This window comes from Cetorhinus maximus, chromosome 9, assembly GCF_964194155.1.
Source record: "Cetorhinus maximus chromosome 9, sCetMax3.hap1.1, whole genome shotgun sequence".
Lineage (NCBI taxonomy): Eukaryota > Metazoa > Chordata > Chondrichthyes > Lamniformes > Cetorhinidae > Cetorhinus > Cetorhinus maximus.
In genome coordinates, this window is record NC_135887.1 from 50,675,961 (window position 1) to 50,703,531 (window position 27,571).

General features: G+C 44.6%; 1 protein-coding gene across 1 annotated transcript in view; it reads left to right on the forward strand.

The window, feature by feature from the left end:
- Positions 1–27,293, forward strand: part of styxl1 (serine/threonine/tyrosine interacting-like 1) — a 44,960-nt gene extending 17,667 nt beyond the window's left edge. The window contains exons 4-8 of the mRNA XM_078547845.1: positions 585–718; positions 13,430–13,575; positions 14,949–15,043; positions 24,427–24,536; positions 26,660–27,293. Coding sequence (XP_078403971.1) covers positions 585–718; positions 13,430–13,575; positions 14,949–15,043; positions 24,427–24,536; positions 26,660–26,791 — 617 coding nt within the window. The 3' untranslated portion in view covers positions 26,792–27,293. The remainder of the gene's footprint in view (positions 1–584; positions 719–13,429; positions 13,576–14,948; positions 15,044–24,426; positions 24,537–26,659) is intronic.
- Positions 27,294–27,571: the final 278 nt, after the last annotated feature.

Below are 27,571 nucleotides of genomic sequence, written 5' to 3' on the forward strand. Positions count from 1 at the left end.
GCATGGGAGTCAGAAATTTTTCTTCTCTGCAGGGGCCAAGCAGGCAGGCCCCGGTGATTTGAGGAAGAAGGTAATCCCTCAAATGGTGGCATTGGAATTGTGAGCAGCCTTTGCCACTGAGGGCCCACTCTTTGGACCATGGATGGCATCCCCCCACCCCATTCCTAGAAGCTGTAGAAAAGCCACCTTCTCAAAATAGCCCTTTACGTGACCGTTAATTATTTAAATAGGCTCCCTGGCTCCGCTTGGGAGCAGCTTCTGCATTCCTGTACTATCACTGGTAAAATGGCCGGGCCGCATTCAGGACACAGCTCTCCGGCATTTACCAGCCCTCACCTTCCCCTGCTTTCTAGCCCCCCAACCTGGATTCCGGTAAAATTCCGCCCTTAAATTCTGAATTACCATCAAGCAACTGGATTATGCAAACCATTGCCTCACTCCTGAGTCAGATGTGTGAGACTCAGATTCTGGAATTGGTAGATTGGATATATGAATTAAGACCAATTTCTTTAAATTGAATTTCACAATAAATATACTCTTGGGTTAAAAGTTCATGTCACTAATTTATTTTGCATCAATTCTAGGTCCAGCTATTCAATATGCAACACTTCTGGAAGTTGTCAGCCTGCAACCTATCAGGGTCCTGAATGGTGGGTACGAATTCTTCTCTGCCTGCTATCCATTCTTCAGGACACAGAAATTATTTTACGTACCGCAGGTAGGTTTTGTAATCAGAGCCATTTGATTTTATGTTGACACAGTTGAGTCTGTGTTATAAAAGTGAGTTGCACAGGTCAATTCACACTTTTCCTGTGCATTATTTGTACAAATCTGCATCTGTGACATGGTTTTAATGGTGGTATCACTATTGCAGGTAAGGAAAAGCCATTCATGATCAGAGTGCCCTTTTGCATCTCTTATAAGGCATTAAAACAAGAATCGATGCAGCCCTGAAAATCTGCCTGCACTTGCCCTGCTGTTGCACAAAGTAATCATGCTGTTTGTTATTTTAAGGATGTCCTCACAAAGAAGAGGGACGAAGCATATATTGTAGTTAGGAGGAAGAGTGTGAAATAATGGATGGGATAAACAAAGTGAGAGAGAGAATATTAAGGTGTTTAGCGTCGTTGAAAGTGGACAAATAACCAGGTGGGGATAAAATGTACCCTAGACTGTTAAGGGAAGAAAGGGAAGAAGTAGTGGAGGCTCTGACCATCATTTTCCAATCCTCTCTGGCTAAAGGCATTGATGCTAGAGGATTGGAGGACTGCTAGCGTTGTACTGTTGTTTAAAAAGGGAGGAAGCGATAGACCAAGTAATTACAAGCCAGTCAGCTTAACGTTGGTGGTAGGCAAATTATTGGAAAAAATTCTGCGAGACCATATAAATCATCATTTAGAAAGGCCAGATTAATCAAGGATAGCGCAGATTTGTTAAGGGAAAGCTGAGTCTGACTAATTCTCACTGAGAATCTAATACCACATCACACACACGCACTCACACACTCTCAAGGAAAATACAGTTAAAGAGGATAGTGCACTTTTACAAGTTACAAGCAAAGGAATAGTTCATAAGTCATGTGATTGGCTCATCTTGGGTTCTTGAAGTGTCATTAGGTGAATTAAATAATCTAACTTGTATATTAAAGTCATTGCAGGATTCCCTCGAAGAAGTGGATTTTTTAGCAGGCCACGAAGTTAGTTGCTTGCAGTCTTATTACTAGGTGTTCAGTTCTGTGCACTGGTGGACTTGAATAGGAACAGGCTTGGAGACCTGATGATGTTGCAGCCTCCAGTTTTTAAAGCATTGGTGTTGCTTTGTTTGCTTCTGTTGCTGTTTTCTTATGTTGTTTGCAGACTGACTGGTGCTTGGAATAAGAAGGATTGGTTATCTGAAGACAGTTTTGATCAGGTCACCACATGATCAATACTCCCATTGTCCACCCAGAATGATTTGAAGTTAGAAGCCATTGCTACACAATGGGAGGAATGGATGCTGGCTATTCACACTTACTTATGATGAGCTGGTTTCTCTACAGCTCTATTTGTTAAGTTTCAAGTTCAGAGACAATGAGTTTAGGAGTGTATAGATTTTGAATTTTGGATAGGTCCACAAATAATAGGAGATGTGAATTCCACAGATGGTTTTGTCTTGTTATGTCCATTCGAGGGGAAGCACTCCACCTGTGGTTATTCAAGTAGAAACTTTCCAGAGAATTGAGGTAGTCCTAAGCCTATGCAGAAGTTGCAAAAGTCTATGCAGGAATTGCAAAAGTCAGCAGACCCATGGCAGCCATCTTAGAAGCTTTTTAATGTCCCTTTTTAAAAGAAAAAGCAGTTCCAGAGAATTTTATATTGAATACCGTCCATGTTTAAAGTCGTAAATATGACATGCCTTTACTGGGAATGAAAGAATGTATGTCTACAGATCCCTGAGGGAAGCTAAATAGCTAAGGTGGTCAAGAAGTCATACAGGATACTTCTCTTTATTAACCTATGGTATAAGAACAGGGCAGTTATGCTGGGACTGTATACAACACTTGTTTAAACTACAGCTAGAATATTGTATACAGTTTTGGTCACCACATTTCAAGAAGGATGTGATCACCCTGGAGACAGTGCTGAAGAGTTTTACGAAGATGTTGTTAAGAGTGGAAAATTTTAGCTATGAGGAAATATTGAATAGGCTGGGGGCTGTTTTCTTTGGAACAGAAGAAGCTGAGGGAAATTAATTGAGGTGTATAAAATTATACACCTCAATAAATAAAATGGATAGGAAGAGCGTTTTTCTGTTAGCAGAGAGGTCAATAACCAGGGAGCATAGATTTAAAGTAATTGACAGATTATAGGGGAATTGGGGAATACTCTTTTCACTAGAGAAGGTGGTAGGGTCTGGAACCCACTGCCTGAAAGGATGGTAGAGGCATAAACCCTCATCATGGTTAAAAAACATGTGGACATTCACATGAGGTGCTGTAACTGTGGAGAGAATAACAGAGTTAACATTTCAGGTTGATGGTCTTTCATTAAAACTAGAAAAGGTTAGAGACGTAACAGGTTTAAAGCAAGTACAGAGGCAGACAAAGGAGGGTGGAGAAGAAAATTACAAAAGAATAGGCAGGAGAGATTAAATGACACAAGAAATGATGGTGCAAGGCAAAGCGGGTGGTAAAGGGACAAGTAAAGAAACAGAAGATGTGTCTAGAGGTGTAAATGGGAAAAGACAGGATCATTACCAATAGCTACCATCCAAAAACAGCCAAACAATCGAAAATAAAAATAGGAACAGAGATTATGATCTTAAATTGTTCAACCTTATGTTGATTGCAGAAGGCTGTAAAGTGCTTCCTTGAAAAATGAAGCACTTCTCCACCCTCCTTTGTCTTGAGGTTACATTGAGCTTTATTTGAGCTTTGTAGGACAGAATACACTGTATGTTACATTTGTTGCTGCTGTATTTTGTTAGTCAGTATTCTCTGAATAAATTAATAGTTGTGTTCTTATGCCGGGCTTGGCTCAGTAGATTGCACACTCGTTTCTGATTCAGATGCTTGTGGGTTCCAGCACCACTCCAGAGACTTAGGTTCGAATTTTCACAGAGTCGTGGAGACTCTGTGGAGCTTTCAAATTGAATTCCATTTGCTACTTTTCTACTCACCTGACCCAGATGTGGAAGTCCCACTCCCATTTCCAACAGATACAATTTTTGCTGGAGGGGAAAGGAGTGGCGAGGCATGATTCACACATGAGGGAAATCTGAACTCAGACCCCATTTTGACTGCTCCAAGGGGCTTACCCGCAGGGTGGGAGTCACAAACTTATGGAGTGTATGTAAAGGCTCTTGAAGGCCAGATAAGGTCCATATAACTGTCATGATGTGAAGTTATTTTAAATTTCCAGCCCTTAAAAAATAAAAAATAGGCTGCAGGTGTCAGTGAGAGTAACAAAAACTCTGTTCTAGCAGTTTGAGTATCTGTTCATTGACATTTCTGTAAAGGCTCTGTATGAATACTTGACTGGTTTCCAAAAGCTATGATTATCTAGTGGGGGGAGGGGGGTTTAGTTCACAGTTTGATTGGCACTCAAAGAGACTCTGGAAGGATTTGATGTGGGGTTAGGAATAGAAGTATGTTTGTTTTTATAAGAGATTAACCTCTTGAAATTAAAAAAGGGTTGAACAGGCTCTCATGAATAGGAGTATTTTTAGTATCCTATAGTAAAGGCTAGAACTTTATTTTATTTCTTCTCATCATGGCTTCTGAGGTCTGCCCATGGCGGATACTGGGTGAGTTAGCATGGAGGGTATAAGGGCCAAGGGTGGGTTGGCATTGATTTGGCATAGTTGGGCATGGGGCTATAAGGGACCATGGGGAGTGGATGAGGAGCCATAAGTTGACCTAAGAATATGTAGGTGACATGGGCAGTGGGTGAAGGGTGATGAAGTGTGGGGGGGTGAGGACTAGACCAAAGTGGGGCTAGAGGGCCCAAAATATAACCAAACAACTGAGACAAAGTACCAGAGAACCAAGGCTTAAACCAGCCTGCCTTAGCACTTTGCTATCCCTGTGGCTGCCTCTGATCTGCTTCTAGGCCTGACTGTATCCCATGCCTGTACCCCAGGAGCTAAGATCCCACCTTTCAGCAGCCTTCCTACCGAGGCAGGTGCAGCGAGGCGGGAGATTTCCCAACCTGAGCTACCCACCTTGGTAGCAGAAATTAAGCACTGAATTAGGGCTTAGCACTTCAGTGCAGCACTGAGTGAATGCTGCCCTGCCAAAGATGCTGTGTTTCAGTGCAGAGTCTAGCCAAGGCTCAAATTGAGTGTTCATTAGATGTTAAAAATCCCATAACACTTTCAAGTCAGAGCAGGGGAGTTCTCTCTAGTATTCTGCTAAACATTTATCCCACAACCAATAGCTAAAGCAGATTATCTGGTAATTTTTCTCATACCCATTTATGGGATCTAGCTATGTGTAAATTGGCTGCTGCATTTGTCTACTACAACAGTGACTTCACTTAGAAAAGTAATTCACTTTCTCAAAGTGCTTTAGGACTTTCTACCTACCTCAGAAAATCAGGATGTAAAATCAACTTGCATTGAGCTAAGAAACAACAATGGGCAGGAAATACTGGTGAGAGTAGTTTGTAGGCCCTGATACAATAGGTGTCATGTTGGGCAGAGGAGAATAAAATCAAAGGTGCATGTAACAAGTATAACACAGTAATCATGAGGGACTTTACTCTTCATATAGCCTTTGTTGACCAAAATTGCAGTAGCAGTGTGAAGGACGAGTTCTAGATCTAGGTTCAGTGCATCAAGGAACTAACAAGAGAACTGACTATTTTAGATCTAGTATTGTGCAGTGAGATTGGATTAATTAGTAACCTTGGAGTATAGGAATCTCTGGGAAAGAGTAATCATGGTATGATAGGATTTTATATTGAGTTTCAGACTGATTTGGTTAAGACTGAAACTAGGGTCTTAAATCTGAACAACGCAAACTATGTAGCAATGAAGGGAGAACTGATCAATGTAGTTTGGGAAACTAAATTAAAACTATGATGGTAGATAAGCAACGGCAAATACTGAAATGCATAAATTATTACAAATAGACATTGGGCCGAATCTTTCAAGGAGTGGCACTCACCATTGGATTGCCACAACAGTCCTATTTACTTACCTTACACTGGAGTTACATGTTTGTCACCCAGACCTCGGGACCAACTCTCCTCAGAAATGTGGAGCATATGGGTCCTCCTTTGTAGTACAGGAGTGTCAGGCAAAACCAAGGCCAGGATTTTACTGCCCCTCCTGCCCAGCAGGCTATTATGGTCCTGCCGAACTGAATATAGATTTAAATAGTTTGCCGCATCTGCTGGGGGGAGACACGCTGCGGCAGGGCTGTAAAATCCTTGCCCAAGCCGCACCCCCTTTTTATGGCCCTAGCTGCCATATTAAGTATAAATGTCCCAAAGCCACTTTGAGAAGCTATGGAGGGAAGATAAGTGGGTGAGGGGGCACTGTGGGTCAGGGAGGTAGTTTTTAAAAAACTTTTCATGGGAGGTGGGCATCGCTGGCTTGGCCAGCATTTTTTTATTGCAAATCCCTAATTGCCCTTGAGAAGGTGGTGGTGAGCTGCCTTCTTGAACTGCTGCAGTCCATGTGGTGTAGGCCCACCTACAGTGCTGTTAAAGAGGGAGTTCCAGGATTTTGACCCAGCGACAGTGAAGGAACAGCGATATAATTCAAAGTTGCGATGTTGTGTGATTTCGAGGGTAGCTTACAGACAGTGATGTTCCCATGCATCTGCACACCTTGTCCTTCTAGGTGGTAGAGGTTGTGGGTTTGGAAGGTGCTGTCGAAAGACCCTTGGTGAGTGCATCTTGTAGATGGTACACACTGCCACTGTGCATCAGTGGTGGAAGGAGTGGATGTTGAAGGTGGTGTATTGGGTACCAGTCATGTGGTTGCTTTGTCCTGGATGGTGTTGCGCTTCTTGAGTGTTGTTAGAGCTGTACTCATTCAAGCAAGTGGAATGTATTCCATCACATTCCTGACTTGTGCCTTGTAGATGGTGGACCGGCTTTGGGGAGTTGGGGAGTGAGTTATTCTCCACAGAATTCCCAACCTCTGACCTGCATTTGTCGCCACAGTATTTATATGGCTGGTCTTGTTCAGTTTCTGGTGAATGGTATCCCCCAGGATGTTGATAGTGGGGGATTCAGTGATGGTAATGCCATTGAACGTCAAGGGAGATGTTTGGATTATCTCTTGTTGGAGATGGTCATTGCCTGGCACAAATGTTAATTACCACTTATCAGCCCAGGCCTCTATGTTGCCCAGATCTTGCTGCATATGGGCAACATAGAGGCTTGGGCTGATAAGTGGCAATTAAGTTATGCAGAGTTGTGAAGGGAGCTATACATTGTGCAATCATCAGCGAACATCCCCACTTCTGACATTATGATGGAAGGAAGATCACTGATGAAGCAGCTGATGATGATTGGGCCTAGGACACTGCTCTGACGAACTCCTGCAGTGATGTCCTGGGACTGAGATAATTGACCTCCAACAACCACAACCATCTTCCTTTGTGCTAGGTATGATTCCAACTAGTGGAGAGTTTACACCTTGATTCCCATTGACTCCAGTTTTGCTAGAGGCTCTTTGATGCCACATCTGGTCAAATGCTGCTTTGATGTGAAGGGCAGTCACTCTCATCTTGGCTCATGAGTTCAACTCTTTTATCCAGGAGTAAGGCTGTAATGAGGTCAGGAACTGAGTGGCCCTGGTGGAATCCAAACTGACTGTCAGTGAGCAGGTTAGTGCTGACTGAGTACCGCTTGACAGCACCATCAATGACCCCTTCCAATTCTTTCTGATGATCAAGAGTATTACAGAATCACACAGTGCAGAAGAGGCCCTTCAGCCCATCGAGTCTGCATCGACACGTGAGAAACACCTGACTTACCTATCTAATCCCATTTACCAGCACCTGGCCCATAGCCTTCAACCATGTCTCTGTGATGGCTACTATATCACAATTCCTCAATCCTCACCAACTCATCCGTTTTACCTGTAATACTCCTGGCATTAAAGTAGAGGCCATCCAGACTTGCCTTACTCTCTTGAAACTTAATGAAGAATCATGCAGACTCGAAACGTTAACTGTGCTCCTCTCCACAGATGCTGCCAGACCTGCTGAGTTTTTCCAGGTATTTTTGTTTTGTACTCCCTCTGACTTGATTGTTTTACTGTATTATGATGTGTCCCTATTCTGCTAACATTCTGTGTCCCCTCCCCCCGCCGAATTAGTTTAAATTCCTCCCAACAACACTAGCAAACTCGCCTGCAAGGATGTTAGTCCCGCTCTGGTTCAGATGTACGCCGTCCCGCTTCTACAGGTCCCACCTTCCCCAGAAATGGTCTCAGTGATCCAGGAATCTAAAACCCTCCCTCCTGCACCAACTCTTAAGCCACGTATTCATCTGCGCTATTCTCCTATTTCTGAGCTCGCTAGCACGTGGCACTGGGAGTATCCAGAGATTACAACCCGAGAGGTCCTGCTTTTCAGTCTACTGCCTAACTCCATGAATTCTTGATGCAAGACCTCGTCCCTCTTTCTACCTATGTCATTGGTACCAACATGTACCATGACCTCTGCCTTATCACCCTCCCCCTTCAGGATGCCCTGCAGCCGTTCAGTGACATCCCGGACCCTGGCACCAGGGAGGCAACACACCATCCTGGAGTCACATTGATGGCCACAGTAGCGCCCATCTGTTCCCCTGACTATAGAATCCCCTATTACTATTGCTCTTCCTCCCCTCCTGTACAGACAGACTGCTTGTGGTGCCAGAAGCTTGGCTCTGTCTGTACTCCCTGGAGGAACCAGCCGCCCTCATCAGCCTCCAAAATGGAATACCGATTTGCAATCGAGACCCCAGGGGACTCCTGAACTACCTGCCTATTTCTCTTGGACCACCTGGTGGTCACCCATTCCCTTCCTTCCTCAAGTCCCTTCAGCTGCAGTGTGACCACCTCTCTAAACGTGCTATCCATGATGCTCTCAGACTCGCGGATGTTCCACAGTGTCCCCAGCTGCTGTTCCAGCTCTGAAACCCGAGCTTCCAGGAGCTGCAGCTGGACACACTTCCTGCACACATGCTGCTCCCGGGCACTGGAAATGTTCCCGGCTTCCCACATGGAGCACGAGGAGTACACCTCGGCTTTGAGCTCTCCTGCCATGACTTAACCCTTTAAACCTTTTAAATCAATTACTCTAGAGTCCTTCTTTCCTGACCCTCGTTACCACAGAGTATACAAACTATAAATCACAAAAAATACCTTAAACTATAAGCGATAAAAGTAGTAAATACTTACCCAACCTTACCCGCTACTTACCAGCCATTTCTCTCCCTTGTAGCCTCTGCTGCTGCAGCAGGGCAAGACCACTCTCAGAAGATTTAAGAAGTTGGATAGCAAAAAAAAAATGCAAAGAGCACCTCTTCCCCTCTGCACTGAATTCCCACTGTGCACCAAATTGCCAATACCCACACTCACTCTGGCTGTGTCTCATTCAGGATGAGGCCTCTCCCCTGCTCGTGTGCAAGCAGATTGATGAAGTGGTAATTGACTGCGTGGGATTTGTCCTGCTTTTTGTGAACAGGACATGGATAGTTTTCCACATTGCTGGGTAGATTCCAGCATTGTAGCTGTGCTGTTACAGCTTGGCTAAGGATGCAGCTAGTTCTGGAGCACAACTCTTCAGTACTGTTGTCAGAGTTTTCTAAGGCCCATAGCCTTTGCAATATCCAGTGCCTTCAGCTGGTTCTCGATATCATGTGGAGCGAATCGAATTGTCTGAAGACAGGCATCTGGATCATCCGCTTGGCACTTCTGGCTGAAGATTGTATCAAATGCTTGAGCCTTGTCTTTTGCACTGATGAGCTGGGCACCCCTATCATTGAGGATGGGGATATTTTTGGAGCCTCCTTCTCCGATTAGTTGTTGAATTGTTCACCACCATTCACGACTGGATGAGACAGCACTGCAGAGCTTAGATCCGATCCCTTGATTGTGGGATCACTTAGCTCTGTCTATTGCATGCTGCTCCTGCTGTTTGGCATGCGAATAACCCTGTGTTGTAGCTTCACCAGGTTGACACCTCATTTTACGATACGCCTGATGCTGCTCCTGGCATGCATGTGCCCTTCTGCACTCTTCATTAAGCCAGGGTTTCATCCCCTGGCTTGATGGTAATGGTAGAATGAGGGATATGCCAGGCAATGAGGTTACAGATTGTGGTTGAATACAATTCTTCTGCTAATGCCCCACAGTGCCTCATGGCTGCCCAGTTTTGATTTGCTAGAACTGTTCTGAATCTATCCCATTTAGCATGGTGGCAGTGCCACACAACATGATGGCGGTATCCTCATTGTGAATACAGGACTTCATCCTCACAAGAGTGCAGTGATCACTTCTACCAATGCTGTCATGGACAGATGCATTGACCACAGGTATATTGGTGAGGACAAGGTCTTGTTGGTTTTTCCCTCTTGTTGACTGCTTCACCACATGCTGCAGGCCCAGTCTGGCAGATATGTCCTTGAGGACTCAGCCAGCTTGGTCAGTAGTGGTGCTACTAAGCCACGCTTGGTGATGCACATTGAAGTCCCCCACTCAGATTATATTCTCTTCCCTTGCCAGCCTTATTGTTTCTTCCAAGTGGTGTTTAATATGGAGGAGAGCTTAGCAAAAGAATAAACAGGTTGGGAAAGGATAAATTATAATGGGCAATAAGAAAATGGCAGAGACATTAAGCACTTCGTATCTGGCTTCATGGTAAAAGACACAAATTATCTGGAAATAATGAGCATTCAAGGGCCTGATGAGAATGAGGAACTTAAAGAAATTAGTATTCGTAAAGAAATAGTATAGAGAAATTAATGGGACTGAATGTCGACAAATCCCTTGGACCTGATGGCCTACATGCAAGGATTTTTTAAAAAGTGACTACTGAGATACTGGATGCAATAATTTTGATCTTCCAAAATTCCCTAGATGTTAGAATGGTCCCTACAAATTGGAAGGTAGCAAACATAGCCCTGCCATTCAAAAAGAGAGAGAAGACAGGGAATTTTCAACCAGTTAGCCTGACATCAGTACTAGGGAAAATACAAGAATCTATTATTAAGGATGTGGTAACAAGACTTAGAAAATCATATAATTGGGCAGAGCCAACAGATCAATGAATGGGAAATCATGTTTGATAAATCTGTCAGAGGCTTTTGAAGGTAAAGCAAGCAAGGTAGGTAAGGGGGAACCAGTGGATGTAGTGTATTTGGACTCTCCAAAAGCTTTTGTCAAGGTGGTACGCAAGTGGTTATTATTCAAAATTAGGGATCATGGGATTGAGGGTAATTTATTAGCATGGATTGAGATTGGTAAATGAACAGAAAACAGAGTAAGAATAAACATTTTAGGGTGGGCAGGCTGTAACTAATGGGATACCACAAACATCAGTGATGGAATATAACATGGAGAAATGTGATGTTATCCAGTTTGATAGAGGGTGGTATATATTTGGAATCCGAAAGTGGTGAGTCACCAGGAATGAGTAGGCTGCAGCCAGTCCAGGGTAAAAGGATAATTTGTACACCAGCTCACCAGTGGACAAAGTTGCAGATGAACTCTCCTATAGGTAAAGACTTTGGGGCAGTGTACAGGAGGATGCACGCCGAGACTGTTGTGGCTCAAACCGAGGTGGTGTGTCAAGTACCAGAGCTGCAAGGCCATCAACAGTCTCCGCCAGCTACAATATAGCCACTGGAGTCACAATGGTTAAGAGCACTACATCAGGCCAAAGCACCTGTTAGACAGGCACTAAAGGGATGTACAAGGGTGAATAGTTAAGTTCTGTAAATATTATTTTAAATGTTTTTGAATAAAGTTGTTATGGAACTTTTTTTAGGTAGTGGCTTTTACTTCAGAATTTTAGCCAAAAGGACTCTGTGGGCGGTAATAGATGGATTGAAAGGTGGGGAATTGTGGAGCAACTGTGAGATGGGAATGAGATCTCAAGGAAAGCAGAGTCTGAGTATCCACTCATGGGCAAATGGATGTCTTCACTTCTTCTTCCCCCTCTTCCTCTTATCTTCCTCTTCCAAGGGTAGCCTCCAAAGACCTGCTGGCAAGGGCTATGCGCCCATGACGGGGAGGTTTTGGAGGGCGCAGCAAGCCACCATGACCTTGGAGACAAGCTCCAGGAGGGCTCCCTCAAAACAATCCAGGCAGTAGAACTGATGATTTGCGGCATAATTTTAAGCTGGTAGCAGGATGCCAATTAGGCTCATTAATGAGCCACCTTGCCCACCAGAATTTAATGGTGACTCAGGGATTAAACAAGACTCGCATGACTCTCCCATGCCTCCCAAAGGCAGCCTAGCAAACCCTGCCCAGTTTGCCTGTGGCCTCGTGGGGAGGGGGTCCCTTTTTGACAGGCACTCAGTGCCCAACTGAGTAACCTGGCATTGGGAAGGTGGGAGCCGTTGAAAGACCCACCTCTTGGCCTTGACTCTGAACCTCTTTACCCCCACTCTCTGGCGTCCTCCACCTCCCCACAACCCCCATCCCATCCCAATCACCTGTGTCCAGCAGTAATCCTTGGACATTGCTCCCATTGGCAACTGCTGGCAATGGAAACTACTGGTCTCTGATTGGTCAGCAGCTCTCGGGTGGGTTTTCCAACTGGTTCTCCAACCGTTTGGTGGGACCCCCATCGCTAGAACTAAATCACGACCTGTGTCCTTTCATATTAAGTAAAATGATATGCAGGTCTTCGCCTGTCCAACTCTTCCTAAAACAGTGACATTACTTTTAATCTGGTTAGCCTGTCACTATACCAACTGCTGCTAACATTCTCTGTGCTTTCAGTCAATATATAGTAGCTGAATTGTTGGATGTGGTGGCAAAAGTGTTTTCAATAGAAAATTACTCAAAAGAGAGAAATATCTAATAGCCAGAATTTTACGTTGAACATGCAGCCGTGCTCGACCTGGAAGCAACTGAAATCACACGAGAAGACGTCGGGTGCAAGTCCCAAAGTCATCGCGCCCGTGCACTACGGTCAGCGGGCATGTGCGGGAGTCAGAAGCGTGCCCATTGACAATTAAGTAGCCAATCGTCAGCAATTTTATGTGGCCCGCCCACTTTCACGGTTGGTGGACGGGCCAATCGGCCAGGCGGCCTTCATGTTTTCATTATAGCCTCGACCCAGGGCAGGATGAAGTGTCCAGGGTTAAGTAAAATAAAAGAAGACATTTGAGGGATGAGGTCCAAGCTGTCTGCTGTCAAGTGCTTGAATTTGCAGTGTTGACACAGGCTGCAGCAGTTTATTAACCTCATTTCATTTTTGCATTACTGCAGCTCTCTGAGGCAGCTCCACAGCACCTGTCAGCCTTCAGGGAGCACCCACCCACACCCTCACTTCTCTAGGTGCCCGACCTCTTCCCAACCCCCTCCCGCAGCGCTGAGCCTTTCTCAGCGCACGTTTTATGCTGGCTGCCCGTTAATTGGGCAGCTGGCGTGAAATCGCAGTCAGAGGCCAATCGCAGCGAGAAGCACATGTTGCGTCCGCTTCCGGGCCTGCCAATCGTGCGCACCTGAAGAAAGCAAGATTCAAGCCAATGAAACTAGCTCTGCACAGCAGAAATGTTCTCTCTGTGGCAGTGAGGAAGCAGCATTGAAGACACTGACAATGCAACACTCTGGCCAAAGTCAGCTCTTTATTCCAGATGAAAGGAAACATGAATTTTACCATGTAGATGTGGCCGAAGCAATTGAATATAAGCAGATTATGAATTTATTGATTCATATGTATATTGCAACTGAAACATGAAGATTTTGATGTGTTATGTGTTGCCTATAGGAGCTAGATGCCTTTGAACCCTATCCAGTAGAGATTTTACCAGCCAAGCTTTACATGGGTGATTTCAAACAAGCCTCCAACAAGCAAGTTGAGAAAGATCTGAAAATCAAAGCTTACCTCAACCTCTGTCATGCAAAAGAGATAATGTGAGTAATTAGAAAGATTCTCACTTAGACGGATCACAGCATAGTTGGTGTGAAAAATGAAAGGTCACAGTACCTTTGAGGTTAGGACAAAGTGGAGAGTTTTGATATTTTATTTTGCTTGACCTGTGCCTTTGAGAGCTTGATGCTGATATTGGTACCTGAAATGCAAGAATACATTCTCTTCCACAGAACCACCATCACTTATCTTGATGTCCTCTTAAAAATTTTTTTTAAAAACCTTTGAGCTGGGCATCCCTGTGGCCAACTTTTTTGTACATAGTTTACATACAAACATACGAACAAGGAGCAGGAGTAGGCCATTCAGCCCCTTGAGCCGACTCCACCATTTAATAAGATCATGGCTGATCTGCTAGTAATCTCAACTCTGCATCCCGCCTACCCCCGATACCCTATCACCCCCTTGCATACCAAGAATCTGTCCACCTCTGCTTTAAAAATATTCAAAGACTCTGCTTGCATGCCTTTTCAGGAAAAGAGTTCCAAAGACGACCCTCTGAGAGAAAAGAATTTGCCTCATCTCTCTTTAACATGGCTGACTGCTTATTTTTATACAGTGACCACTAGTTCTAGATTCTCCCATAAGAGGAAACACCGTCTCCACATCCACCCTGTCAAGACCCTTCAGGATCTTATATGTTTCAATCAAGTCGCCTCTTACTCTTCTAAACTCCAACAGATACAAGCCTAGCTTGTCCAACCTTTCCTCATAAGACAACCCACCCATTCCAAGTATTAGTCTGGTAAACCTTCTCTGAACTGCTTCCAATGCATTTACACCCTTGAAGGTCTAGGGGGTGTGGAACTATACAGCCCAGGTTCAATATCTGCTCTTCTTGATTTGGCTGATCTTAGCTGCAGTGCCAACAAAGATGCTACAATTTGTCTCAGAATCCTTGGACAAAAGAAAAATTAGCTAGGATTCCCACTGCTGATTTATATCTGGCAAAATTGTGTGAATCTGTACATATATATGGTTGTTGGATGATGACTGAATCAGCCTTAACTGTGATGCCTTCCACAACTCCCATTCACCCACAAGAATGGTAATATGGGAGAGATGCACACGGTTGGTTGGCTGGCAGGCACTGTGGAAGCATATACCAATCAGCAACAATGATAAAAACAAAATGCTGGAAAAACTCAACAGGTCTGACAGCATCTGTGGAGAGAGAAACAGAGTTAATGTTTCGAGTCCGTTTGACCTTTCTTCCAAATACTTTGTCCTAGAATTCTGCTACGACAATCCAAAAATAATTGATATGTACTACCCACAATTTATAATGTAACCTTAATCTTATGATTTTATGAAACTACATTAAGAAACAATTGTTGCAATCTGTTTGTCCTTTAAGCATCACAGAAGGGACCATGACTGCAGTTTTACATATTCCTTCGTCAGAAGAAACTAACTTTTTGTCCCATTTCGGAATGACCTGTGGCTTTCTTGGTGAGTTTAATGACTAATCCTACAAATAGTAGATATCCTTTGGAGCAGTCAATTAAATGTGTCACAGTATATAAAATTGCTGCACTTATAACTTAAATGAGTTCATATTCTGCTTGTCTATAGTGAGGCCTGCACTCCCTGTGCACTGGAAAATGGGCAATAACTTGTTAAGAATAAAAACAGAAAGTGCTGGAAAAGCTCAGCAGGTCCGGCAGCCTCTGTGGAGAGAGAAACAGAGCTCATGGGCAGAATTTTCCACCAGTGGCGGGAATCTTGGCAGCCAGGAGTGCAAAGTTGGGCATTTGGCCAAAAGTTGGATTCCCACCGGCGTGAAAAGAGTTTGGAATTTTCCTCTTAGCACTTTCATGGCGGCCTAATGGCGGGTCGACTTTCCCACCGATCAATGTTGGGAACTTCATCGAATGCATTAACATACCATGAATACTCATCAAAAGTTTAACTCTCCGGAATCACATTCTCCCTCCGGATTAAGTGCAACGCCAGTGGGTAATTAGACCGGATTCACGACCGGATATAAGTGGTGTGTACCTGCCCACCCTCACCACTCACAACTTCAAGGTGAGTACAACATTGAAAGCCTACCTGCAGAGGCGCTGCTGCCATCTCTCGTCACTGCTCTGAGTCGGGACCAAGCTCCTCTACTAGAGTATGATTGTTATTGGGGTGCGCAACCAGGGTAGAATGGTCCCAGGCAAAAATTGCTGTTGGGGTGCACAGCCAGAACAGCATGGTCCAAAGGAATGGCTGCATTTCAGGTGCACAGGCAGGGCTGCACTGTACCAGACAAGACCAGACTGGGGGAGGGTGGGGGAAAAGAATAGGAAAAGTCATGCCAGGTGGGGGGGAAGTGGGTTTTGAGGAGAAAAGGAGGGTATGAGGGGATGGCAGGCATAGAAATGACTGGGGGCAGGTGCGGTGGAGGCCAACGTGGAAGAGATACATGCAGACTAGTGAGGGGGATGGGTGGGGTTAGTATGGAACCAGAGGGGAGGGGTGCACAAAGACTCATGATGGGGGAGGGTGGTGCCTAAGGTAGGCAGTGGGGAGGGGGAAAAGTGTCAGTCAGTCATGTACTCCAGGCGTTACTGTCATTTGGTCAGGGTTCGACAGTGAATCCAGTCTAGGCACTGTAGACAGATGGTCAGGGTGCAAAATTACAGCCAGCCCAGGGACGAGGCCATATGGTCAGAATTGGAAATTAAAGCCAGTCCTAAACCAGCGCGCTCCAGGCTACAGGGCTATGCATAGCACACAAGTCTCGGGCCCAGTCCAGAGAGCAGGTAGGCCTGTCTGTGCAATGGCGTTCATGCACAACATGGTTTGCAGGGTGAGTGGTCAGTCCTTCACACACGGTGGTCCCGGGGGATGGGAGGCTCCGGACTGGGCTGCAGATGACACTGTTAATGTCAGGGAGAGGAATCTGCAGCCTGTAAGCGGGGAACTGGTAATACAGAACAGGGTATTTGACCCTCTTATTGAGTGGGAACCCTGTAAATCACAGTGTATATGGCCTCGAGATGGCGAGGAGCCAGGTCCACATGATACATGGGGACATCCATAGTGATCAGTTCAGGGGGAAGACAGGAATGTCGACCACGATGATAATGGGCTCCAGGTTAAAGGAGGAGGCTGGAGAGTGATCAGAAGGCAGTGTACCCATATATCATGGGCTTCCAGGAAGACTGGAGGGAATTCGCGGTGACAAGGAGAGGATGGAAGCTGGTCCTGAAGGGAAAGTGCAGTAATGTCTGTCTGATGGAATTACGCAGTTAAAAAACAACTTTGGAAAAAATCACCAGGTTTGAGAGTTTAGGGGGAGTCCGCTACTGGACCCCTGGGCTGATAGAAGGGGCACCCAAAATCTTTTGAATTGAATACATCAAGACCAAGGCTCAGCTAAGAAATGTTAGGAAGAGTCAACTGCAACGTGACTGATTTGGCCACCCTAACTTACATTAAGAGAAGTAGGACTTGGGGCAACGTGATCACCTCTGATTGACCATATAATCATCCCAGAGGAATGTCAAAAGACTGAGGAGCTCATACCCATTCCAAGGAGGCAACTGGCGCATCCCAGGGTGTACTGAAGATGCCTCTCATTTTTAGAGATGAGCAAGAGAGAGAGTGACTCACATCTGCCTCATTCTTCAGGAGGATCTGATGCTGCATGGACTGGGAGGCTGTCCCTTACCAGTGGCTGTAAGGGTGACCACTGCACTGAACTTTTTTACAAGCGGTTTGTTCCAGGGATCTACAGGGGACCTATGCAGCATCTCTCAGTCCGCAACCCATAAATGCATAAAGGAAGTAACAGATGTCCTTTACATCCAGGTTACACTGGATGAAGCCAGCCAGTGCAGACCATTGGCATCCTGAAGATGCACTTCCGATGTTTGGATCGTTCCATTGGGGATCTGCAGTACTCTGCACAGAAGATGTCCCACATCATCGTGGTGTGCTGCACGTTGCATAACCTGGCACTCCAAAGGGGAGGTCACTTGCCAGAGGGAGACATGGAGGAGGCAGAGATTCCCTTGAACAAGGAGGACTTGGAAGGGCCAGAACTTGAAGAAGGCCAGGAAGGATGGAGATGTTTTGCATGAGATGCCATCGCCGTGGCATGATGTGGAAGATGTGCCCATGACACGCTGATTGCCCCTAGGTTCCAGCAGGAGTATGTCCACATGAGCTGACAAGTGCGCATTTCTTCCGATCCCTTAGAGGCATGGAAGAGATCAGGAAGCCCTTCCCAATACTTGACATCTCTAGCAAGCTCATCATGCAGCCTGGGACCAACAACCCTGAAGGATAACAAGGGGATCCATGGTGGAAAGGTCAGCATCGACATGCTGAATGAGGAGCCTGTGCGATGTGAAAGGCAGAACACCAGCGCACAACCTGAGTCAACTGCACATTGCGCAGTCTTTACCACCATCACACGACCATTTCTGCAGCTACTCAGTTGTGGACTTGGTTGTAGCGAACATAATGCATCAAGGGCATGTGCCTTCACACTCACAAGCAACACAACTCAGTGCTGATGCCACAACGTTAGATGTCAGCCTCTAAAACACAGGAGCACATAACTGAATTGTTTACAAGTAGACTTACAAGAGCTTCTCTCTATCGACATCCATTCTCAGGCTCTGGCTTGACACACCTGCCTTAGAGGACACAAGGAGTGGGTGACTAACATGACCTAGTGAAACATGACATGAAACGGAGGCACACGAAGGCAGACCATTGAGGAGTGGGAGCACAGGTCACCCTTGAAATAAGACAGCACTGAATCAAATGCAAGAGCCATTGTTCATGAAATAAAATTGTATTTACAAAGGCACATTCTATATACAGTGAATGAGCACCCGTGTCACCAATGTGTAAACATGATTTCTTACCTTTACGCACTCTACCACAACACCTAGATGCAGCCCCAACATGCACAGCAGGGGAGGCAGCCTGCTGACTGTCATGCCCTGTTGTCTGAGATGACTTCGGTGGGCGTCCTCTGGAGGCCCGAGACCTGGAGGACCCCGGCCTGAATTGAGTCTCCTGCTGTGGGGCAAAGGCACCCTCCTCAGCCTGAGCAGCTGGAGCTGATAGGGTCACGGGCAGAGGGAATTTGAAACGGCTAGACACCCTTGGAATATCCTGAGTGGAAGCCCAAGGGTGTTCCTCCTCCTTTTGGGTCCCTCCCTGACTCCATGCAGAGAAGGGGCACCTGGAGGAAGGTCCATCCCCCTCTTGCTTAACCACTGATGGATCCCACTCATGGCTAGAGCGATGGAGTGCAGGAGTGCAAACCCGGTAGAAACTGCTGGACTGTCATCTCCAAGGTGGCCACCACCCTGGCTATGGATAGCTCGAGGCGCTCGCATGCTGGAGCCACAACATCAGATGGAACATGGACAGACTCCTCCATCCTTCGTTCTAGTCTGCTGACAGCCTCTGACAACTCTGCCTGATGTCCTCCTGCCTGTCTTTGCATCTCCAGCAAGTGTGCAATGGCCGATTGCTGAGGCTCATCATCAGACAGGAACTCAGCAGGGGCCTGTTCTCTAGCAGTCCTCCGAGTGCCAAAGACCTGGGCTGTAACTGCCTCCAACTGCTGGGGAGACGTGTCAATGAGGTGTTTCCCAGTTAGTGACCCCGAGCCTAATGTAGATCTCTGACCCGCCGAGGTGTGTGTCTCTGTGCTGGTGGAGGGTGCAGGTGTACGCAGTGATGACTCTACATCTAGTGGGTCCACAGCATCATCAGCTGAGGTGGACTGGGGGCTGGGCTGAGGGGCAGGCTGGAGGTGGTACCCCAGCCTGTTCCTGCAGGTACCTGGAAAAGAGAGAAGATAGAATGAGTTCCTGAGTAGGCAAAATCCAACATTACATTTAACTCACTGTGAAGGTCATGATATGTTCAACTAATGGATGTTTCATCCGTGCTGAGTTGCTGAGGGAGGCAGATCTTGCCTTCAGCACAGGACCGATCCCTGTCAACTCAGTTACCTCCTCCTCGAAAGGAGTCAGCTCTTGTATTTTGGGGGCCCCCAACTGGTCTGGGATCTCTCCCTCTTGTTGAGTGCCAGCTTTGCCTGCATGATGCAATGGATGGAAGAGAGGTTGGAAAGCATGTATGGCTGCTGTGTGCTGTACCTTCCCCAGTAAGGGCTGAAGATGTTGATTTTGCAGGATGATACATGAGATGATAGTGATATTAAAGTGTGTGTGAGGTATTGAGTGCAGATGTCCCCTCTGAATAGTGTGTGAGATCCCTGTGAACTGTAATCCTTAGAGTGCCTGAAGGCGTTATGAGAATGAGAGTCTAATGAGTGAGTAGAAGGTGGACTTACCATGTTAGAGCAGATGAGATCAATCATCCTCTTCCTGCACGGAAGGCCGTTTCTCTTCTGTGAGCCACGGGCATGGACCCCCCTGGTGACCTCCTCCTTAGTCGCCGAGATCAGGTTGGTCGGCCTCCTGCTGCCATCCCTTGGGAACAGGCTATCTCTGCATTGCTGGATGGCCTGGAAGAGGATCACCAGGGAGTCAGTGGCTGAACCGTGGCACAATGGGCTTGCTTTTGTGGCAGGACATCTTTTTATCAGCACACAGCGGGCCTGCAGAGAGTTGATTGTGTGTTTTGGTGCTGCTTAAATATGGCGCCAGGAAGTTGGAACCTCTGAAGTAATGTTGGGTGGATGAATCAGTGCCCGTCCAGCCACGCAATTCAGCGAGCAGCTCGCAATGCATAATTAATGAGGTTTAAAGTGGGCAATCAGGCGGGAGAACCTGCCCCGCTGAACAGCTGGAAACATGCCGACTATCCTGCCCGCCACCACACTTTGCCTGCAAAATGGAAAATTCCTCCCATTGTTTCAAGGCCAATATGACTCTTCTTTGGAACTTGGGGCTCCAAAGAAGAGTCATATTGGACGCGAAACGTTAACTCTGTTTCTCTCTCCACAGATGCTGCCAGACCTGCTGAGGTTTTACAGAACTATCTGTTTTTATTTCAGATCTGCAGTATTTTGCTTTTAACTTGTTATGATGATTTTGATGTTGAGGTAAAAATGCTTCAATGAAGCAATCCACCAGTTGCTATTTTTCTGTGACTATTTTTGTGTTCATCAAAGTGAGGGACATTATGGGGAATAAAATGTTTCCCATTTCAGGAACTCACTGGATGGATCAAGCAATCACTGCTTAGACATATATAGCAGACTAAAGCAGTTTGCCTCAACTCGAATTTCAAAAGAGCACCAGTGGTGGCGACCATAAGACGTAGGAGCAGAAGTAGGCCATTCGGCCCATTGAGTCTGCTCTGATTCAATGAGTTCATGGCTGATCTGATAATCCTCAATTCCACTTTCCTGCCTTTTCTCCATAACTCTTGATTGCCTTACTGATTAAAAATCTGTCTATCTTAATGACCCAGCCTCTACAGCCCTATGCGGTAAAGAATTCTACAGATTTAATACCCTCTGAGAGAGGAAATTCCTTCTCATCTCTGGTGTGTTTTTCATTTCCAATACTTGGCGATATGACCACTTAATGTTGAATAAGGAGCAGTCTTGTTCTGCTTTAGCACAGAGCAGATCCAATCAATCTGAGCTGGATATGGACCTAAGTAACAGAGATAAATAAAAACATTTCCGTCCACTTGGGTTATCATCCAGATTCCGTATAGCACTACCTGATGACTTGTCGTTCTGAACATGAAAGCATATTATCTAAGCAATTTATTTTACTGGAATTTAATTCCTGATGATGTGAACTTCCTTACCATCTTAAATTTTTGCAGTAAAGTTTTTAGAAAAATCTGTTCTTTCGTTGGTACCAGACCTGAATATTTACACTTGATAATGCAATACTTTGTCAGATATATTCAATGATTGGTCATTTGTATTGGAAGTCGGTTGGCTCAGTTGGCTAAATGGCTGGTGTCTGATGCAGAATGATGCCAACAGCATGGGGGCCTGTCTCCTTACCTTGCCCCATGCTTTATGCAGAGTGGTGCCCCTCAATCTATATAACCACTTGTCTCTCTCTAATGGAGAGGTGCCTACAGTCCTTTGTGGACCATGGCTAATTACCCACCCACCAATGTGTTATGGCTTTATTATGTTTGGTCATATACAGAAACATATAGGTGAGTAGGGTCATTGTATGATTGCTGTATATAGGATTAGATAAATTCCTTCATCCACCTATCCAATCTTGAATGTTGCAGCTCTTTCTGCCTCACCCTCTAATCATGGAAGTCAATTCTACAGCCTCACAACTCTGTTAGAAGGTTTTTTTTGCTCTCGGTTTTACATTTCTTACATTTAATCTTGTATCCATGGCTCCTCATTCTAAAGTCTTCAACTACTGAAAACAGTTTGCTTCTGTCTACCCTGTTCCATTCTTCATGACTTTAACCAATTCTGTCATATCGCTGTATAATCTGCAATACAAACATAAAGAAAACAGTTCCTCAAGTCTTTCTTTTGCATGATGGTCAATACCTGTCATTTGTGTGACATAAATCGTACCTGCCACTTGTCAGCCCAGGCCTAGGTGTTATCCAGGTCCCAGTGTAGGCTGGCATTGATTACTTCATTATCAGAGGAGTTGTGAATGGTGTCAACACTCTGGAATCATCAGCAAATATCCTTATGATAGAGGAAAAATCATTGATGAAGCAGCTGAAGCTGGTTGGACCAAGTATATTTTCCTGTTTTCCTAGGACTCCTGGGTGATGGTTTTGTGAAAATGCTACCTTACTGCCAAGGACAGTTGCACTCATTTGACAATCACCCTTGCATCCAGGCTTGCATCAAGATTGTGATGTGATCTGTAGCTGTGTGGCACTGGTGGAACCCAAACTTGAGTGCAGGTGTGCAAGTTATTGGCATGAAAGTTTAAAATTGCTTCACTTATATAGTCAGCATATTCTTTGGGGCAACACAGGAATATTTCTTGTACGCAGGTTCTTTTCTTAATGAGGAAGATATAGGCATTATGTCATAGGCATTATGTTATAGGCATTATATCATTCTCAGGCTGGCAGGCTGTGACTGGTGGGATACCACAAAGATCAGTGCTTGGGCCCTAGCTATTCACAATCTATATCAATGATTTGGATGTGGGGACAAAATGGAATATTTCCAAGTTTTCTGATGACACAAAACTTGGCGGAAATGTGAGTTGTGAGGAGGATGCAAAGAGGCTTCAAGGAGATTTAAACAGACTAAGAACATAGCAAATAGAATATAATGTGAAAAAATGTGAAGTTATCCACTTTGGTAGTAAAAACAGAAATGCAGAGTTTTTCTTAAATGGGGAGAGATTGGGAAGTGTTGATGTCCAGAGAGACCTGGATAGTGTTGTCCATAAGTCACTGAAAGCTAACATGCAGGTGCAACAAGCAATTGGGAAGGCAAGTGATATGTTAGTCTTTATTGCAAGCGGATTTGAGTCTAGGAGTAAGAAGTCTTGCTGCAGTTGCAGAGAGTCTTGGTGAGATGACACCTGGAGTAGTGTGTGCAGTTTTGGTCTCCTTACCTAAGAAAGGATATTCTGGCCATAGAGGGAGTGCAGCAAAGATTCACCGAACTAATCCTGGGATGGTGGGATTGTCCTCTGAGGAAAGATTGAGGAGACTGGGCCTGTATTCTCTAGAGTTTAGAAGAATGAGAGGCAATCTTTTTGAAGTGTACAAAATTCTTACAGGCCTCGACAGGGTAGATGCAGAAAGGATGTTTCCCCTGGATGGGGGGGGGTCTAGAACCAAGAGAAACTGTCTCAGAATAAGGGATATGCCATTTAGGACTGTAATGAGAAAGAATTTCTTTAGTCAGAGGGTGGCGAACCTTTGGAATTATCCATCCCAGAGTTTAGTGGAGGCTGAGTCATCGAGTATGTTCAAAGTAGAGGTCAATAGATTTCTAGATACCAAAGACATCAAGGGATATAGGGATAGTGCAGGAAGATAGCGTTGAGGTAGAAGATCAACCATGATCCAGTTAAATGGCAGAGCAGACTCGAGGGACCAAATGGCCTACTCCTATGTTCCTTCCTATGTTATATCAAAATGGTACAACAAATGACTGATATATTTAGAAATAATAGCATGTGGTACAATCAAAACAGAAAGTGCTGGAAAAACTGAGCAGGTCTGGCAGCATCTGTGGAGAGAGAAACAGAGTTAACGTTTCTAGTCTGTATGACACTTCTTCGGAGCGTGTGGTACAATGTTTGTCAAGCATAATATGCATAAAAATTTGTGGTTGATTATTCCCAATTGGAAACTTCTCCCCACCAAAACAGCTCCTGGCAGAACTCTGCCCCTCATGTTGTCAAAGTTCATAAGGTCAGGGAAAGAAGCCTACAGGAGTAGGCTTTTGTCCACCTGTGGTGGCCCTGCCATCGAAAACCCTAGAAACGTTGGTGTAAAATACCCACAGTTCCTCTCTGTTGGATGATTGCTAAAAAAAGTTACATTTTTTTAAAATCATCACAATTCTCGAGGTCCAGTCTTGACCCCATATCTCACTTGTCACACACCAGACTCCAAGCACTCATTTGGTCCCATTATGATCAAGAAACCAGAAACACCTACAAAAGGGAGGCTCTGCCACTGTTGTCACTGGTTCCTCCTCAACACCCTACAATATAGCATCTCCTACAATATTCCACATCCAAATCCCAGTGGGGTTTGTTGGAATGACTGAGCGAATTCAGGGCATATGATTCTATACTGTCTAACTCAAAAATCTATGTTATCAATTTTGGAACTTGCCATCAGTTTTTTCTTATTTACATGTAATTAGAGAAGGTTTAAACACCAAAATTACATTAAAGACATTCTTTTCTTACACACAGATGAGCAATTGGGTAAAGGAACGGCGATGGTGTTCTCCACTCTGGGTATAAGCCGTTGCTGCACTATAGTGATGGCCTACCTCATCCATTCTCAGAAAATTTCACTAAAGGTAACTGAGAAACTCTTCTTAAAAGTGTCTGAAGTGTTAGTATCAAAAAAGCCAGCCTGAACTCTGGGAGCAATACCACGGCACCATTCTTAAACTGTCAAAACTATCATTTCACAGAATCACAAGCCAGAATCTTCCTTTCTGGAGTCTCAGTTTGGTGGTGGGAGCAGAAGTGGGAGGGATTTCCACTGGAGGGCAGGATGGCTGGCCACGTGTAATCTTGCACTGTTCAGCTTATTACATATGCACCCACGAGGAGTTCGGCAAATCTCACAGCGGGCGCAGGCAGGAAGTCGCTGTCCGCATCATTACCTCATGGGGTCAAAGGTCTGGGCACTATATTTAAAGGGCACCAGGACAGCCTGCATTATCCCTTCCACTTTTGCTAAGCCATTGCTACACCATTCCCAGCTAACCCTTCCTCCCTTCCTTGTTCATCCTCCATGTAACTTGCACTCCCACCACCCAGCCTCAAGCATAGGCATTTACAGACACTCCCCAAAGAGGACAATACGGTGGCAACTCACCATTAATCATGGAAGAAGTCTACCTCGCCAATTGCACACTACTTCCGTGCAGTCATAAAAGTGACCGTTCTAATTTCTGATTGGCAGGAAAATTAATTTGGAGGGGCAGCTTAATTCTGGCAAGATAGCCTTTTAATGAGCATGCATAACATGCTAATGCATGCAAAAGACTTTCTTGACATTGTTTGATGGGAAGCTCAACTCTGCTTTAAAGGCCTCAGAATATAATTGCTAAAGTTCATCCGGCTGTCGGGAAACTGATTTTTTGCCTCCTGCCAAATTAGGTTCCCCTGCCCGCAGCTACCTGCTGCTGGTGGGACTAGAAGATTCCACCCACAGAATTGTTACAGCACAGAAGGTGGCCATTCGACCCATCGTGTGGCACTGGCTCACCGAATGAGCAATTCACCTAGTGCCATTCTCCTGCCTTCTTCCCGTAACCCTGCACTTTGTTCCTTTTCAAATAATAGTCTAATTCCCCCTTGAATGCCTCAATTGAACCTGCCTCCACCATATTCTCAGGCGGTGCATTCCAGACCTGAACCGCCCACTGTGTGAAAAAGTTTTTTCTCATCTCGATTTTGCTTCTTTTGTTTGAAATATTTTATTATTATGCTGATTGTAGTGAGAAAAGCATTAGTGGCTGATATTAATTGGAAATAGAAAGGAAAAATCAGTAGAGATACTGAACTGTCAACTACATACCATATCCCCAGTATATTGTTGTCTTGCTGATGCTGGCCATTGTCTGTATAAACCCCCTTTTCCCCATCTGTGACCTGCAACTTGAATGGCTTAACTTGTACAACATAAGAAAGCATGGAATAAAAAAAAACTAATCCTTTCTCAGACTAAGTGTAATGAAAAAGTTATTTGATAAGATCTCTCAGTTTCCCGGTTTAATTGTCTTTGTGTTGGAGTCTATACTCCGTGTTCACCACTCTATCTGGGAGGAATGGTTTCTTCTCTCTATTGTTGCTTGAAATGGAAAGGTTCCTTGATGTTGCAATTTCTATTTTTCTTTTACATTCATACCCTCAAATCCTGTTAACTTGCTGTTTCACAGAGATGGGACTTGGAGGAGACCTGATGCTCAGGACGTGGGTGCAGAGAACCCTGATAGCCACCTTAACTTGTTCAGCTCAACCACAACTTACTGCTGCGGTCACTTGCAAATATATGTCATTTATAATTGAATGCTCCCATGCATGAGCCAATGATAACCATAAAGACATTGTTCAGATCCAGCACTGACCAGTACAACACATCATGGAATTTATATTAGAAAAATTCTTAGGGCTCCAAAGGATCAGTCTAACAACAGGGCACAGTTATTTGTGGCAGACAGATGGCTAAAGAACAGTTTTAAAATCCAAAGAAAAATTGGCAACCAACAATAGGAGGGAAAGGCACTGTGGCAATCAGGAGTACATGGGGCAGGCCCACTCATCTCTCCACCAGTTATAATAATGAAGATTGAGCCTTCCACAGTTTTCTTGATACTTATGACAAATGGAAGTTATTTTTTTGCCATCACCTTTTGAATGCTGGGGTTTGCAAATGAGTTAAAAGTATCTTGATGTTCCTTTCCCTTAGGATTCCTGGGCACACCTTCAGAAGTGCAAAGCAACCATTCGGCCACATCGTGATTTTGTACATCAGCTTTCTAAGTGGGAGAAAGTTATATTGAAGAAAAATGTCACAGATGTCTCTGACCCTTATTATTGAAATGATATTTTGTAGCTGTTAAAGCAAAGGTTCATGCACCATAAATTTAGATTTGAATACATTTATACATTTTTTTAAAAGGTGAATAATTTAATTGCCTGAAAGGTGCCTAGAATGTAATTTAATGTATACTGACACTGCGATTTTAATTTTCAGTATAATTCCTAATTGTAACTGTAATTGTAATGTTGGTTATAACAAATTAATGCAGATTGGATTATAAATGTGCATATTGGGTTTATAATTAATTTATATTTAAAGTACATAGTACATATATTCATAGTACAATTCTAAATACTGTTTTAAAAAAATGCTTGACTCTGTCAATAGGCCTATTTCATTGTCATCAGGACGTGTAAAATCAGGCTGAAAACTGTTCAGTAGTGGGGAAATGTTAGGAGTTAGTCAGTATATAGTTTGCATTTAGTTTGATCTGTCCTCAATCAACGCTTTTTAAGCTATTACCTAGAGGGAATAAAAAAATAAATATTAAATATCTGTTGTTAAGGTTATGGAATGAATCAATTGAGTGCAAAGGAACCACAACAGTCCACTGAAAGAGATGAGTCTCATAGTAGAAGCAGTGATAGCATTTCTTCACAGATTAATGACCAAAAATTCTCTTTCAGACATGCAAAATATTTCAGAATTTAAAAGGCTATTGGATGCTGTGATTGGGAATCATAGAATTTCAACAAGGTTCTCCCAATCTCCTGCCCTAACTTTGCCAGAAACCTGAGAAAAATTTATCCCATTAATCTGGGGCTTCCATCAGTGTTG